The 15,675-nt window shown below is 49.2% G+C and overlaps 1 protein-coding gene across 1 annotated transcript in view; it reads right to left on the reverse strand.

Moving 5' to 3' along the window:
• The window catches only part of CR1 (complement C3b/C4b receptor 1 (Knops blood group)), a 238,352-nt gene that overhangs the window by 179,590 nt on the left and 43,087 nt on the right, over positions 1–15,675 (reverse strand). The window contains exons 27-37 of the mRNA XM_089773562.1: positions 14,929–15,105; positions 14,548–14,724; positions 11,512–11,688; positions 10,418–10,594; positions 9,308–9,484; positions 7,006–7,182; positions 5,814–5,990; positions 4,708–4,884; positions 1,762–1,938; positions 1,104–1,286; positions 24–209 (exon numbers count right to left, since the gene is read on the reverse strand). Of these exons, the coding sequence (XP_089629688.1) occupies positions 24–209; positions 1,104–1,286; positions 1,762–1,938; positions 4,708–4,884; positions 5,814–5,990; positions 7,006–7,182; positions 9,308–9,484; positions 10,418–10,594; positions 11,512–11,688; positions 14,548–14,724; positions 14,929–15,105 (1,962 nt within the window). The remainder of the gene's footprint in view (positions 1–23; positions 210–1,103; positions 1,287–1,761; positions 1,939–4,707; positions 4,885–5,813; positions 5,991–7,005; positions 7,183–9,307; positions 9,485–10,417; positions 10,595–11,511; positions 11,689–14,547; positions 14,725–14,928; positions 15,106–15,675) is intronic.

The following is a 15,675-nucleotide window of genomic DNA, read 5'->3' on the forward strand; positions in this document are numbered from 1 at the left end:
AATCACCCTTGACTCACACTTACCTGGTTGTATGCAGACTGGAACCGGGGGATCCCAGGTTGCATCATCTCCGCACTCAATCTGCCTGCTGCCATCCAGGGTGTAGCCAGGATCACATTTAAAACTCACCCTGTCCCTGGGTTTGTAGACAGGGCCACGTCCATCTACTAGCTGTCCATGCTGGATTTCTGGGGCCACGCACAGGACCTCTGAAAGGGTGCAGAAGGCATCAGCTTGCCTGGCTAGCAGAGCTGTTCAGTGGGTGCTCGGCACCTCTGCTCTGCACTGGCTGCGTCCCAGTGCTAGGTTGCCTAAAATCATCTTTCCGGTGGCATTGTACGGTTGGGATCCTGGGGACCAGAGGCTCCTGGTGTTTCCTCTCTGACATAGAGAGTGCAGGGCTGGCAGATAAGCTCCCTGCACTTGGTACCAATCAGTAAAGGCTTGTTGGTTTTTAGGACACACTCTGCAAATCTGCCCTGCTCACTCAGCGTGTGACCCTGGTGGGAATCGATGGCTGAGGCTTGTGAGTCTGTCCGCATGCTGGAGGGGAACGTGGGGATCAGATGCTAGTTTTTGTAATTCACAACCCGGGTGCCTATGGAGTCAGACAGATACTTTTTTCAAATATTTCCCTCCTCTGTGTGTGGGTTCTCATAGGGCCGCAATGGCTACAGTACGGCCCACGGGCCCCCGCACGCTGACCCCAGATTTTCAGCAGTCAGAGGAGCACATGGCCCCCGCACCTGCTCTGAGACTCATGCAGGGGCATGGAAGGAAGGGAGCCTGTCTGAGAAACCTGCTGGGATGCTGGCCAGGAGTCATCTAGGTTAAACGTCTCCCATCCACAGCTTGTCTATGGCAACTTAGCCCCTTAGCAACTTCGCTTAACAGCCTCGCCTCTTAGCAACTTCGTGGGTTAGACATGCAGTGTACATCCAGTACCTTTATTTTCCAAAGCATTTATTTTGCCATGTGTGTACGTAAATGGAGCTTTAATTCCCTACTCTGAATTCTGTCCCACTAGTCAGTTTATCTTTCAAGTGAAATCCTATGGAAGAAATTTCTTCCTCTTAGCGCTAACTAACAGAACATAAACAGACCTTCACACCGAGGGGCCGCAGGGCTCCATGTTCCAGCTGCTGTACAGTGAATAGATGCATGCCCGGTAAGGGAATAGCCGGGCTCACAGCTGTAATTTACAGACACTCCACTGGTGAATACTGCCAGGGCCTGGCTGTCGGGCTTCCCGTTGGTGATGAGTGGAGGGGAGGGGCAGTGCAGCACTGTAGGAAAAGAAGCAGAGCTCATGAAGGCTAATCTGTAGCAGGGAATAGAACCACATGCTTGTAATGAGTCAAGCCCAACACAACTGCAGTGAGATATGCCAAACGTTACCCACCTCCATTCCCCTCCAACTCATGAATAACTCTCCCCACCGTCCCCACACACACACCCTGGTCACTGTTCCTAACTCCACGGACACATTCCCAGCCATCTTAAGAAGGCTGCAAAGGCTGCTGCCCCTGTGTATTTAGGGTTGTAAATGTTGCTACTTTGGAACTATTGATTGGTGGGCTAAGGCCTTCCCTAGGGTCCCTTAGCGGTTGGGGGGGCTTTAGAGGGCAGGGCTGGCCAGGACCATTCAGATCCCATTTCCAATCCCACAGTCTGTTTGTCATTCGTGCTCACTCCTGCCACATCTTATTGGTCCCAATGGGGGGAAAGATAAAGGACACTCAAAGCCGTAGCCACACTCACCTTTTTCGCAGATGGGCACAGGAGGATCCCAGCTCCCATCACTCTGGCACCGAGGCCGAGAGCTCCCACGCAAGGTGTAACCAGGCTCGCATTCCAACACCGCGACATCTCCAGGGCTGTAGGGGGCCAGCGCCCCATTCGTTCTGCCGTTCTCCAGTTCCGGGCTCATGCATGTCACTGAAAGGGGAAGCGTCACAGCCGCTTTAGACTCCAAAACATACGTGGGATGGAATGAACGATTTACCCCCAGAGCCATGTCCATGGATGAGTCTTTTGCTTCAACCTCATCTGTATTTCTCGAGTATCACTTCCTATAGGCACCTTTATCCATTCCTTCAGCAGGAACGTGACCCCTCTGCAAGCACAGAACCATTCACCACTGGTACAAGTGGATACAATGCTCATGAAAACAGAGAAGCTCCTTCTCGCAGCAGTGACTGTTGCTCGTGCATCTCACTGGTGGTTTAGACCCAAACTGTGAAATCTCCTGAATTAGTGGTTCGACGGAAACTTCTCTTGGACTCTGTGATGGGGTGCTTACACCCCGGATTTTGGTTAGGGGGAGCGCTGCCCTTTCGGGTGAAAGTACCTCGGTGTGTCGGCCTGCTGCACTTGCTCCTAGGACTCAGAGGCAAATCCGCCTCCTTTTAGGACCCGGGGAGGGCATCAGCTAGAAGTGAAAGTTTGCGGCCGGGGGCATTTACACCAGCATTCCCCCTGCAGGATCTTTAAGTGTCCCCGGACTGCCAGGGAAAGGGGGAGATTCGGGAGGAGGACCACTCGGCGTGAAGGCGGAGAGGGTGCAGAAGCACACCTGAAGCGAGTCCGTCCACTGACCCCTAGCAAGACTCGCCTGACAAGAGATGCTGAGTGGGCCAGAGGAGTCAACATCCCTGTTCAGGGCAGGCCAGGACTCTTCAGACCTGCCTAAGGGAGGGGAAATGCTAGCGGCAGCAGAGGGGATAGGTCATCCCCAGGCTAAGGACCCTCGGCCAGGTAGGGGTTCCGTAGAGATCGAGGCAGAGGGGATCACTAGTCCAAGCCGAAAGATCCTCACTCCAGCCATCGCTGAGGCGTTCATCTTGACAGAGTCACCTGGCTGTGTCCCCAACTCCAGTGACGGAGAGCGACTCCAGATAGGCAGCCACTGCTTGGAAGAAAGTGACCCAGGGCGGGAATACTTGCGTTACCCCATGGGGGTTGGTGAGTTTGGGCTCATCCCCACCAACCCGGGCAGTGGACCATTTCCTTGCCCTTAGGATACTGGGTTGGGACTCGGTGGAGAGGGAAGGCCCGGGTTCCCTTACCCCAACCCGTGGGCCAACCCTCCCACTGACTCGCTCCAGCAGGACCCTGTTGTTGGGCTTGAGCCAAGAAGGCTGTACACCTGTGAATTAGAGACACTCGTCTGTGGAGGAGTTAACAAACATATGGACAAGGGGGATCCAGAAGATATAGTATACTTAGATTTCCAGAAAGCCTTGAACAAGGTCCCTCAACCAAAGGCTCTTGTGTAAATTAAATTGTCGTGAGATAAGAGGGAAGGTCCTTTCATGGACTGAGAACTGGTTAAGAGACAAAAATCAAAGGGTAAGAATAAATGGTAAATTTTCAGAATGGAGAGGTGTAACTAGTGGTGTCCTCCAAGGGTCAGTCCTTGGATCAATCCTGTTCAACTTATTCATAAAGAATCTCTAGAAAAAGGGGTAAGCAGTGAGGTGGCGAAGTTTGTGGACGATACTAAGCTGTTTAAGATAGTCAAGACCGAACTGAGTGATTGGGCAAATTAAAGTTCATGTGGATAATTGAAAAGGAATGCACATTGGAAAAAAGGACCCCAACTATACATACACTATGATGGGAGCTAATTTAGCTACAACTAATCAGGAAAGAGATCTTGGAGTTATTTTGGATAGTTCTCTGAAAACGTCTACGCAGTGGGCACTCATAAAAGCAAATAGGATGCTAGGAATTATTAAAAAAGGGATAGAAAATAAGACGAAGAATATCTTACTGCCCCTAAATAAAATTATAGTACACCCACATCCTGAATACTGCGTTCAGATGTGGTTTCCTCACCTCAAAAATGATATTTTGGCATTAGAAATGGTTAAGAAAAGAGCAACTATAATGATTAGGGGTTTCGAATGGGTCCCATATGAGGAGAGGCTAAAGAGACTGGGACTTTTCAGTTTAGAAAAGAGGAGACTGAGAGGGGATATGATAGAGGTCTATAAAATCATGAGTGGTGTGGCGAGGATGAATAGCGAAAAGTTATTTACTTGTTCCCATAATATAAGAACTAGAGGACACCAAATGAAATTAATGGGTAGCAGATTTTAAACTAATTAAAGAAAGTTCTTCACACAGTGCACAGTCCACCTGCAGAACTTTCCAGAGGAGGCTGTGAAGGCTAGGACTATAAGAGAGTTTAAAAAATAGTTATAAATTAAAGATATTTATAAATTCATGGAGGTTAGGTCCATAAAAGGCTATTAGCCAGGGGGTAAGGAATGATGTCACTGTCCTCTGTTTGTCAAAGGCTGGAGAAGGATGGCAGGAGACAAATTGCTAGATCACTGTCTTCGGTCCACCCCTTCTGGGGTGCCTGGCACCGGCCATTGTCGCCAGACAGGATACCGGGCTAGACGGACCTTTGGTCTGACCCAGTACGGCCATTCTTATGTTCATATGTTCTTATGACTTTAGCCGAGAAGGCTGTACACCTGTGAATTGGAGTCACTTACCTATGGACTTGAGGCAAGAAGGCTGTGTACTTGTTAATTAAGGATCTGTACTGGTGGACCTTAGCCTGGAAAGCTGTGTTTCTGTTGATCTGAGACCCACACCGGGGAATCGTTTAAAGATGGGACACTCGGCTATTAAGCACAGGAAGATCCAATAGGGTAAAATACAACGGACACTCAAAGCCGTAGCCACACTCACCTCTTTCACAGATGGGGACAGGAGGATCCCAGCTACCATTGTTTTGGCACCGAAGCCGAGAACTCCCACGCAAGGTGTAACCAGGCTCGCATTCCAACACCGCGACGTCTCCAGGGCCGTAGCGGGCCAGCGCCCCATTCGTTTTGCCGTTCTGCAGTTCTGGGCTCACGCATGTCACTGAAAGGGGAAGTGTAACAACCACTTTAGACCCCGAAGCGCACGTGGCATGGAATAGACCCTTTACCCACAGAGTGATTTCCATTGATAAGTCTTTTCCTTCAACCCCATCTGTATTTCTCGAGTATCACTTTCTCTAGTCACCATTATCCACTCCTTTAGCAGGAACAGTACCCCTCTGCACTGACAGAAATGTTCACCGCTGGTACAGGTGCATTGCGATGCTCCTGAAGTTCAAGGAGCTCTTATATGTCAGCTGATTGGTTGTTATTCAGAAAGTTCTCTTGCACTCCATTTAAATCCTTACGTGTGTCTGACACACGGAGCAAGGCAATACAAAGAAAACTGAAATGCACCTTTATACGGAGGGAGGGAAACCTCCAAGCTCCCGATGCCTCACAAGGAAATGACACCTCCCAAACAAGGGAGCGCACAGAATCACAATGGTAATTGAGAAACATCCAATAGCAAGAAAAAAATCCGGCTCCATTTTAAGCATCTGTAACTGGACACGCAATTTGGGCCCATTAGTGTGCAGCTGGCACTACCAGCCCATTGCTTTTTTCACTCCCCTCCTTACTGCATTGTAGAAATCAGCTTGATTGCAAGACAAGTGTCAATGGGGGAAAAGGGGATGGTTCTCTGCATGAACTAAAGGCCGTACTCTACATCCAATGGAAGAGTGACAACTGTGTGTAATGACCAGAAGGACTTCTCACACTTGATATAAAATTCTAGTTAACTGTGACATTTAGCAGAGGAAGCGGACTTACCCGCAAATCCTGCAGAGGGCCAAGAAGTTCTTGAACATCCTCTTCTCAGTCACTTCCAGTTCCCATTTCAAGATGGGCCAGACACTCGGCAACTGAGCAGAGGAGGATCCAATGGGGTGAAATACAACGGACACTCAAAGCCGTAGCTACACTCACCTCTTTCACAGATGGGGACAGGAGGATCCCAGCTACCATCGTTTTGGCACCGAAGCCGAGAACTCCCACGCAAGGTGTAACCAGGCTCGCATTCAAACACTGCGACGTCTCCAGGGCCGTAGGGGCCCAGTGCCCCATTCGTTTTGCCATTCTCCAGTTCTGGGCTCATGCACGTCACTGAAAGGGGAAGCATAACAACCGCTTTAGACTCCAAAGCTCACTTGGGATGAAATGGACACATTACCAACACAGCCATGACCATTGATGAGCCTTTTGCTTCAACCTTATCTGTTTTTATTGAGCATCACTTCCTCTATGCACCTTTATCCCTTCCTTCAGCAGGAACAGTACCCCTCTGCACTCTCAGAACCATTCACCGCTGGTACAACTGGATGCGATGTTCTAGAAAGTACAGGAGCTTCTTCTGGCAGCTGTAACTATTGCTCCTTTCTCACTACTGGTTTAGATACAAGCTGTGAAATCTACTGAATTGGTGGCTCGTCTCAAAGTTCTCTTGGACTCGTTTAAATCCTCGTGTGTGTCTGATATACGGAGCGAGGCAAAGGGAATAGCAAAGAGAACCAAAGTACACCTTTATATTGACAGAGCAAGTGGCTCCAAACTCTGGACGTTGTACAGTGATGTTTTGCCTCCCCAAGAAGGAAGTATCCAGCATTGTAATGACAACTTTCAGTTATCCACCAGCTAGAGAAAATACAAACCGGCTCCTTTCAGCAACTGAAATTGGACTATTTAGCATTGGTGGTGTATTACAATGCCAGTACTAATAGGCCATTCCCTTTTGCAATCTTTTACTCCTTTGCAAAACTCTAGTGCTTATGCCACTGTAGAAGAGAGCTTGACTGCAAGAAAAAAGGCCAAGTGAAAAAATGGAGATGGTTCCACGCCGGAATTAAAGGTCCGTACTCTATGTAAAAAGTGAGAGTGACAAATGTGTCTGATTACTAGAAAGAGTGTTCAGACTAGATAAACATTCCAAGTTTATTGAGAAATTCACCATAAAAATTGAAAGGATAAAAAAAAAGTGCAGTGGGCCTGGAGTTATTGTATATCCTCCTCTCAACCACTTCCAGTTCCCATTTCAAGATGGGATGAACAATCAGCTATTGAGCACAGGAAGATCTAATGGGGATAAAATACTACGGACACTCGAAATGTGAGCCACACTCACCTATTTCACAGATGGGGACAGGTGGATCCCAGCTACCATCACTCTGGCACCGAGGCCGAGAGCTCCCACGCAAGGTGTAACCAGGCTGGCATTCCAATACCGCGACGTCTCCAGAGCCGTAGGGCGCCAGCGCCCCATTCGTTCTGCCATTCTCCAGTACCGGGCTCACGCATGTCACTGAAAAGCGAAGCATAACAACCGCATTAGACTCCAAAGCACACTTGGGATGGAATGGACCCTTTTCCCACAAAGCCTTGTCCGTTGATGAGTCCTTTGCTTCAACCTCATCTGTATTTCTCGAGTATCACTTCCTCTAGGCACCTTTATCCATTCCTTCAGCAGGAAAGTTACCCCTCTGCAAGCACAGAACCATTCACCGCTGGTACAAGTGGGTACGATGCTCATAAAATAGAGAAACTCCTTCTGGTAGCAGTGACTTTTGCTCCTGCATCTCAGTGGTGGTTTAGACCCAAACTGTGAAATCTGCTGACTGGTGGCTCGTCTCACAGTTCTCTTGGATGAATTTAAATCCTCATGTTCATCTGACACATTGAGCGAGGCAAAGGAAGTAGCAAAGAGACCTGAAATGCACCTTTGCATTGAAGGAGGAGGAGGCTCCATCCTCACTTGGACACCGAGCAGAGGAAGATCAAAGTGCGCTGTTTCAGGTTTAAGTACAGTTACAAAACTTCCCCTCACTCAGGCCCATTGCTTTTGGTCCCCTGGGTTATTTCTCACAGCTACCATACTGCTGCACATCTGCCGCCATTGGTGGCCCCAGTAAGGTTCCTCATATCTCAAAGCCCCCTGCGTTCAGGTGCCTGCCCTGAGCCCCCCACACTCTGCCCCGACTACTGCACCCAACCGCCTGCACTAACACCCCCCACCTTCTAGTCCTCTTCCGATTCCTGCATTGCCACACTTTGACCTGAGCCCTCCCAAACTGAGCCCCCCACACCCAACCCCCTACACCGAGCATCCCCAAACCTCTCAGCCTTCTGCCCTGACTCCTGCACCCCACTCCCTACCCCAAACCCCCAACCCCTACCTTGACTCTAGCACCACTACACTGAGCCCCCCCATATCTCCCAGACCCTTGACCTGACTTCTCACCTCCATGTCCTGCCCCGAGCCCCCCCACTCCATCCAGCGCCTGTCCGCACGCTGGAGGGGAACGTGGGGATCTGTTGCTAGTTTTTGTAATTCACAACCCGGGTGCCTATGGAATCAGACAGATGCTTTTTTCAAATATTTCCCTCCTTCTCTGTGTGGGTTCGCATACGGCAGCGATGGCTACAGTACGGCCCACGGGCTGGATATAGTCTGCTAAGCTCTCAGATCTGGTCTCCAGGCATTGTAGGAGCCTCAGCCAGCTTTCATGCCCCCACACGCTGTCCCCAGTTTTTCAGCAGACAGAGCAGCACATGGTCCCTGCAGGTGCTCTGAGTGGCGCTCAGGGGCATGGAAGGCAGGGGGCCTGTCTGGGAAACCTGCTGGGCTGCTGGCCAGGATTCACCTAGGTTAAACGTCTTCCATCTAAAACCTGCCTATGGCAATTCAGCCTCTTTCCTAAACTCTCTGCTCTTTGTACCTGCACTTCAAGTTGGTTAACCCATGTAAACAAAGCCCTCTGCATCCCTGCTACTGCACCCATGTCTCCGCCCAGACTTGGCACCCGAAATCCCAGCCCTAGCTCACAACCCAACCCCTGCTCCCAAGTCTCTGCCCCACTTCACAACCCTGTTCTTCACCTAAACTCCCTCCCAGATCCCACCCTCCTTCCTGACCCAACTTCCATTATCCCACGGTTCTTTTTGCACCCAAACTCCATCCCAAACCCTGCAACTCTTCCATTAATATCACGAGTGCTACTCTTCACCTCTTGCTAAATTCTTGGAATAGTCCCTCATCAAAAATTATTGCCCTTCTGGTATAGGGCATGCAGGCATGCAGTGTACATCCAGTACGTTGATTTTCCAAAGTATTTATTTTGCCATGTGTGTAGGTAAATGAACCTTTAATTCTCTGCTCTGAATTCTGGCCCTCCAGTCAGCTTGTCTTTCAAGTGAAATCCTCTGGAAGAAACTTCTTCCTCTTAGCGCTAACTAACAGAACATAAACAGACCTTTACACTGAGGGGCCGGAGGGCTCCATGTTCTAGTTGTCGTATAGTACAGAGATGCCTGTCTGGTAAGGGAATAGCCGGGCTCGCAGCTGTAATTTACAGACTCTCACCAACTGAGCAGAGGAAGATCCAATGGGGTGAAATACAAAGGACACTCAAAGCCGTAGCTACACTCACCTCTTTCACAGATGGGGACAGGAGGATCCCAGCTACCATCATTTTGGCACTGAGACCGAGAGCTGCCACGCAAGGTGTAACCAGGCTCGCATTCCAACACCGCAACGTCTCCAGGCCTGTAGGGGGCGAGTTCCCCATTCGTTCTGCCGTTCTCCAGTTCTGGGCTCATGCATGTCACTGAAAGGGAAAGCAAAGTCTCCAAAGTACACGTGGGATGGAATGGACACGTTACCCACAGTGCCATGTCCGTAGAGTTTTTTGCATGACCTTCATCTGTCTGTCTCGAGTATCATTTCCTCTAAACAGCCTTATCCATTCCTTCAGCAGGAACAGTACCCCTCTGCACTGAAAAAAAAGTTCACCGCTGGTAGAGGTGCGTGCGATGCTCCTAAAGGTCAAAGAGCTCTTATATATCAGCTGATTGGTTGTTAGTCTCAAAGTTCTCTTGAACTCCATTTATATCCTCATTTGTGTGTCACACACAGAGCAAGGCAATGTAAAGAAAATTGAAATGCACCTTTACACAGAGGGAGGGAAATCCCCAAGCTCCTGATACCTCACAAGGAAATGGCATTTCCCAAACAAGGGAGCAGAAAGACTCACAATGGTAATTTAGAAACATCCAATAGCAAGAAAAAATGCAGCTCCTTTTTAAGCATCTGTAATTGAACACGCAATTTGGGCCCATTAGTGTGCAGCTGGCACTACCAGCCCATTGCTTTTTTCACTCTTTGACTCATTGGCAACACTCACCCTCTTACTGAATTGTCAAAATCAGCTTGATTGCAAGACAAGTGTCAAGGGGGGAAAAGAGGATGGTTCTCTGCATGAACCAAAGGCCGTACTCTACATCCAATGGAAGAGTGACAACTGTGTCTAACGACCAGAAGGACTTCTCACACTTGATAAAAAATTCTAGTTAACTGTGACATTTAGCAGAAGAAGCGCAATTACCCACAAATCCTGCAGGGGGCCAAGAAGTGCTTGAACATCCTCTTCTCAATCACTTCCAGTGCCCATTTCAAGATGGGCCAGACACTCAGCAACTGAGCAGAGGAAGATCCAATGAGGTGAAATACAATGGACACTCAAAGCCGTAGCCACACTCACCTCTTTCACAGATGGGGACAGGAGGATCCCAGCTACCATCGTTTTGGCACCGAAGCCGAGAGCTCCCACGCAAGGTGTAACCAGGCTCACATTCCAACACCGCGACGTCTCCTGGGCCGTAGGGGGCCAGTGCCCCATTCGTTTTGCCATTCTCCAGTTCTGGGCTCACGCATGTCACTGAAAGGGGAAGCGTAACAACCGCTTTAGACCTCAAAGCGCACGTGGCATGGAATAGACCCTTTAGCCATAGAGCGATTTCCATTGGTAAGTATTTTGCTTCAACCCCATCTGTATTTCTTTAGTATCACTTCCCCTAGTCACCATTATCCACTACTTTAGCAGGAACAGTACCCCTCTGCACTGACAGAAATGTTCACCGCTGGTACAGGTGCATTGCGATGCTCCTGAAGTTCAAGGAGCTCTTATATGTCAGCTGATTGGTTGTTATTCAGAAAGTTCTCTTGCACTCCATTTAAATCCTCACGTGTGTCTGACACACGGAGCAAGGCAATACAAAGAAAACTGAAATGCACCTTTACACCGAGGGAGGGAAAGCTCCAAGCTCCCTATGCCTCACAAGGAAATGACACCTCCCAAACAAGGGAGTGCACAGAATCACAATGGTAATTGAGAAACATCCAATAGCAAGAAAAAAATCCGGCTCCATTTTAAGCATCTGTAACTGGACACGCAAAGTGTGCAGCTGGCACTACCAGCCCATTGCTTTTTTCACTCTCCTTCTTACTGCATTGTAGAAATCAGCTTGATTGCAAGACAAGTGTCAATGGGGGAAAAGGGGATGGTTCTCTGCATGAACCAAAGGCCGTACTCTACATCCAATGGAAGAGTGACAACTGTGTCTAACGACCAGAAGGACTTCTCACACTTGATAAAAAATTCTAGTTAACTGTGACATTTAGCAGACGAAGCGGAATTACCCACAAATCCTGCAGGGGGCCAAGAAGTTCTTGAACATCCTCTTCTCAATCACTTCCAGTGCCCATTTCGAGATGGGCCAGACACTTGGCAACTGAGCAGAGGAGGATCCAATGGGGTGAAATACAATGGGCACTCAAAGCCGTAGCCACACTCACCTCTTTCACAGACGGGGACAGGAGGATCCCAGCTACCATCGTTTTGGCACCGAGGCTGAGAGCTCCCACGCAAGGTGTAACCAGGCTCACATTCCAACACTGCGACATCTCCAGGGCCATAGGGGGCCAGCGCCCCATTTGTTCTGCCGTTCTCCAGTTCTGGGCTCACGCATGTCACTGAAAGGGGAAGCGTAACAAATGCTTTAGACTCCAAAATATACGTGGGATGGAATGAATGATTTACCCCCATAGCCATGTCCATTGATGTGTCTTTTGCTTCAACCTCCTCTGTATTTCTCGTGAATCACTTCCTCTAGGCACCTTTATCCATTCCTTCAGCAGGAATGTGACCCCTCTGCACGCACAGAACTATTCACCGCTGGTACAACTGGGTCCGATGCTCACGAAAATAGAGGAGCACCTTCTGGCAGCAGATACTTTTGCTTGTGCATCTCACTGGTGGTTTACACCCAAACTGTGAAATCTACTGAATTAGCGACAAGGAGTTCTGTGGCACCTTATAGACTAACTGAAGTGTAGGAGCATAAGCTTTCGTGGGCAAAGACCCACTTCGTCAGATGCATCTGACGAAGTGGGTCTTTGCCCACGAAAGCTTATGCTCCTACACTTCAGTTAGTCTGTAAGGTGCCACAGGACTCCTCGTCGCTTTTGCAGATTCAGACTAACACGGCTACCCCTCTGCTACTGAATTAGTGGCTCGACTGAAACTTCTCTTTGACTCTGTGATGGGGTGCTTACACCCCGGATTTTGGTTAGGGGGAGCGCTGCACTTTTGGGTGAAAGTACCTCGCTGTGTCGGCCTGCCGCACATGCTCCCAGGATTCGGAGGCAAATCCGCCTCCTTTTAGGACCCGGAGAGGGCATCAGCTAGAAGTGCAAGTGTGCGGCCGGGGCATTTACACCAGCATCCCCCCTGCAGGATCTTTAAGTGTCCCCGGACTGCCAGGGGAAGGGAGAGATTCGGGAGGAGGAGCACTCGGCGTGGAGGCGGAGAAGGTGCAGAGGCCCACCTAGAGCAAGTCTGTCCACCGACCCCTAGCAAGACTCACCCGATGAGAGATGCTGAGTGGGCCAGGGGAGTCAACACCCCTGTTCAGAACAGGCCAGGACTCCTCAGACCCACCTGAGGGAGGGGAAATGCTTGCAGCAGCAGAGGGGATAGGTCATCCCCAGGCTAAGGACCCTCGGCCAGGTAGGGGTTCCGTAGAGATCGAGGCAGAGGGGATTGCTAGTTCGAGCAGAAAGATCCTCACTCCAGCCATCGCTGAGGCGTTTGTCTCGACTCGGGAGCCTGGCTGTGACCCCAACTCCAGTGATGGAGAGTGACTCCGGGTAGGCATCCGCTGCTTGGTAGAAAGTGACCCATGGCGGGAATACTTGAATTACCTCACGGGGGTTGGTGAGTTTCGCCTCATCCCCACCAACCCGGGCAGTGGACCATTTCCCTGTCCTTACAGTACTGGGTCGGGACCCGGTAGAGAGGGAAGGCCCGGGTTCCCTTACCCCAACCCGTGGGCCAACCCTTCCACTGGCTCGCTCCAGCAGGACCCTGTTGTTGGGCTTGAGCCAAGAAGGTTATACACCTGTGAATTAGAGACACTTGTCTGTGGAGGAGTTAACAAACATATGGAAAAAGGGGATCCAGTAGATATAGTATACTTAGATTTCCAGAAAGCCTTGAACAAGGACCCTCACCAAAGGCTCTTGTGTAAATTAGATTGTCGTGGTATAAGAGGGAAGGTCCTTTCATGGACTGAGAACTGGTTAAAAGATAGGAAACAAAGGGTAAGAATAAATGGTAAATTTTCAGAATGGAGAGGTGTAACTAGTGGTGTCAGTCCTAGGATCAATCCTGTTCAACTTATTCAGAAAGAATCTCTAGAGAAAGGGGTAAGCAGTGAGGTGGCAACGTTTGTGGACGATACTAAGCTGTTTAAGATAGTCAAGACCAAAGGAGACTGTGAAGAACTTCAAAAAGATCTCACCGAACTGAGTGACTGGTCAACAAATGGCAAATTAAATTTCATGTGGATAATTGAAAAGGAATGCACATTGGAAAAAAGAACCCCAACGACACACTACACTATGATGGGAGCTAATCTGGCTACAACTAATCAGGAAAGAGATCTTGGAGTTATTTTGGATAGTTCTCTGAAAACGTCCACACAGTGCGCAGAGGCACTCAAAAAAGCAAATAGGATGCTAGGAATTATTTAAAAAGGGATAGAAAATAAGATGAAGAATATCTTACTGCCCCTAAATAAAACTATAGTACGACCACATCCTCAATACTGTGTACAGATGTGGTTTCCTCACCTCAAAAAAGATATTTAGGCATTAGAAAAGGTTAAGAAAAGAGTAACTATAATGATTAGGGGTTTGGAATGGGTCCCATATGAGGAGAGGCTAAAGAACCTGGGACTTCAAACAGCGCACAGTCAACCTGCGGAACTCTTTGCCAGAGGAGGCTGTGAAGGCTAGGAGTATAAGAGAGTTTAACAGATATTTATAAATTAAAGTTAAGATATTTATAAATTCATGGAGGTTAGGTCCATAAAAAGCTATTAGCCAGGGGGTAAGGAATGATGTCCCTGTCCTCTGTTTGTCAAAGGCTGGAGAAGGATGGCAGGAGACAAATTGCTTGATCACTGTCTTCGGTCCACCCCTTCTGGGGCACCTGGCACCGGCCATTGTCGCCAGACAGGATACCAAGATAGACGGACCTTTGGTCTGACCCAGTACGGCCATTCTTATGTTCATATGTTCTTATGACTTTAGCCGAGAAGGCTGTACACCTGTGAATTGGAGTCACTTACCTATGGACTTGAGGCAAGAAGGCTGTGTACTTGTTAATTAAGGATCTTTATCGGTGGACCTTAGCCTGGAAAGCTGTGTTTCTGTTGATCTGAGACCCACACCGGGGAATCGTTTAAAGATGGGACACTCGGCTATTAAGCAGAGGAAGATCCAATAGGGTAAAATACAACGGACACTCAAAGCCGTAGCCACACTCACCTCTTTCACATATGGGGACAGGAGGATCCCAGCTACCATTGTTTTGGCACCGAAGCCGAGAACTCCCACGCAAGGTGTAACCAGGCTCACATTCCAACACCGCGACGTCTCCAGGGCTGTAGAGGGCTAGAGCCCCATTCGTTCTGCCGTTTTCCAGTTCTGGGCTCACGCATGTCACTGAAAGGGAAAGCAAAGTCTCCAAAGACCTTTACAGCGAGGGGCTGGAGGGCTCCATGTTCCAGCTGTCGTACAGTAAATAGATGCCTGTCTGGTAAGAATAGCCGGGCTCGCAGCTGTAATTTTCAGACACTCACCTACGGGGCAGAGGAAGATCCAATGGGGTGAAATACAATGGACACTCAAAGCCGTAGCCACACTCACCTCTTTCACAGATGGGGACAGGAGGATCCCAGCTACCATCGTTTTGGCACCGAGGCCGAGAGCTCCCACGCAAGGTGTAACCAGGCTCACATTCCAGCACCGCGACATCTCCAGGGCCGTAGCGGGCCAGCGCCCCATTCGTTCTGCCGTTCTCCAGTTCTGGGCTCAGGCATGTCACTGAAAGGGGAAGCGTAACCACCGCTTTAGACCTCAAAACGCACATGACATGGAATAGACCCTTTACCCACAGAGCGATCTCTGTTGATAAGTCTTTTGCTTCAACCCCATCTGTATTACTCGAGTATCACTTTCTCTAGTCACCATTATCCACTCCTTTAGCAGGAACAGTACCCCCCTGCACTGACAGAAATGTTCACCGCTGGTAGAGGTGCATGTGATGCTCCTGATGTTCAAGGAGCTCTTATATGTCAGCTGATTGGTTGTTAATCAGAAAGTTCTCTTGCACTCCATTTAAATCCTTACGTGTGTCTGACACACAGAGCAAGGCAATGCAAAGGAAACTGAAATGCACCTTTATATGGAGGGAGGGAAAGCTCCAAGCTCCCGATGCCTCACAAGGAAATGACACCTCCCAAACAAGGGAGCGCACAGAATCACAATGGTAATTGAGAAACATCCAATAGGAAGAAAAAAAATCCGGCTTCTTTTTAGGCATCTGTAATTGAACACGCAATTTGGGCCCATTAGTGTGCAGCTGGCACTACCAGCCCGTTGCTTTTTTCACTC

The sequence above is a fragment of the Pelodiscus sinensis genome, chromosome 27 (assembly GCF_052426305.1).
Source record: "Pelodiscus sinensis isolate ZL-2025 chromosome 27, ASM5242630v1, whole genome shotgun sequence".
Lineage (NCBI taxonomy): Eukaryota > Metazoa > Chordata > Testudines > Trionychidae > Pelodiscus > Pelodiscus sinensis.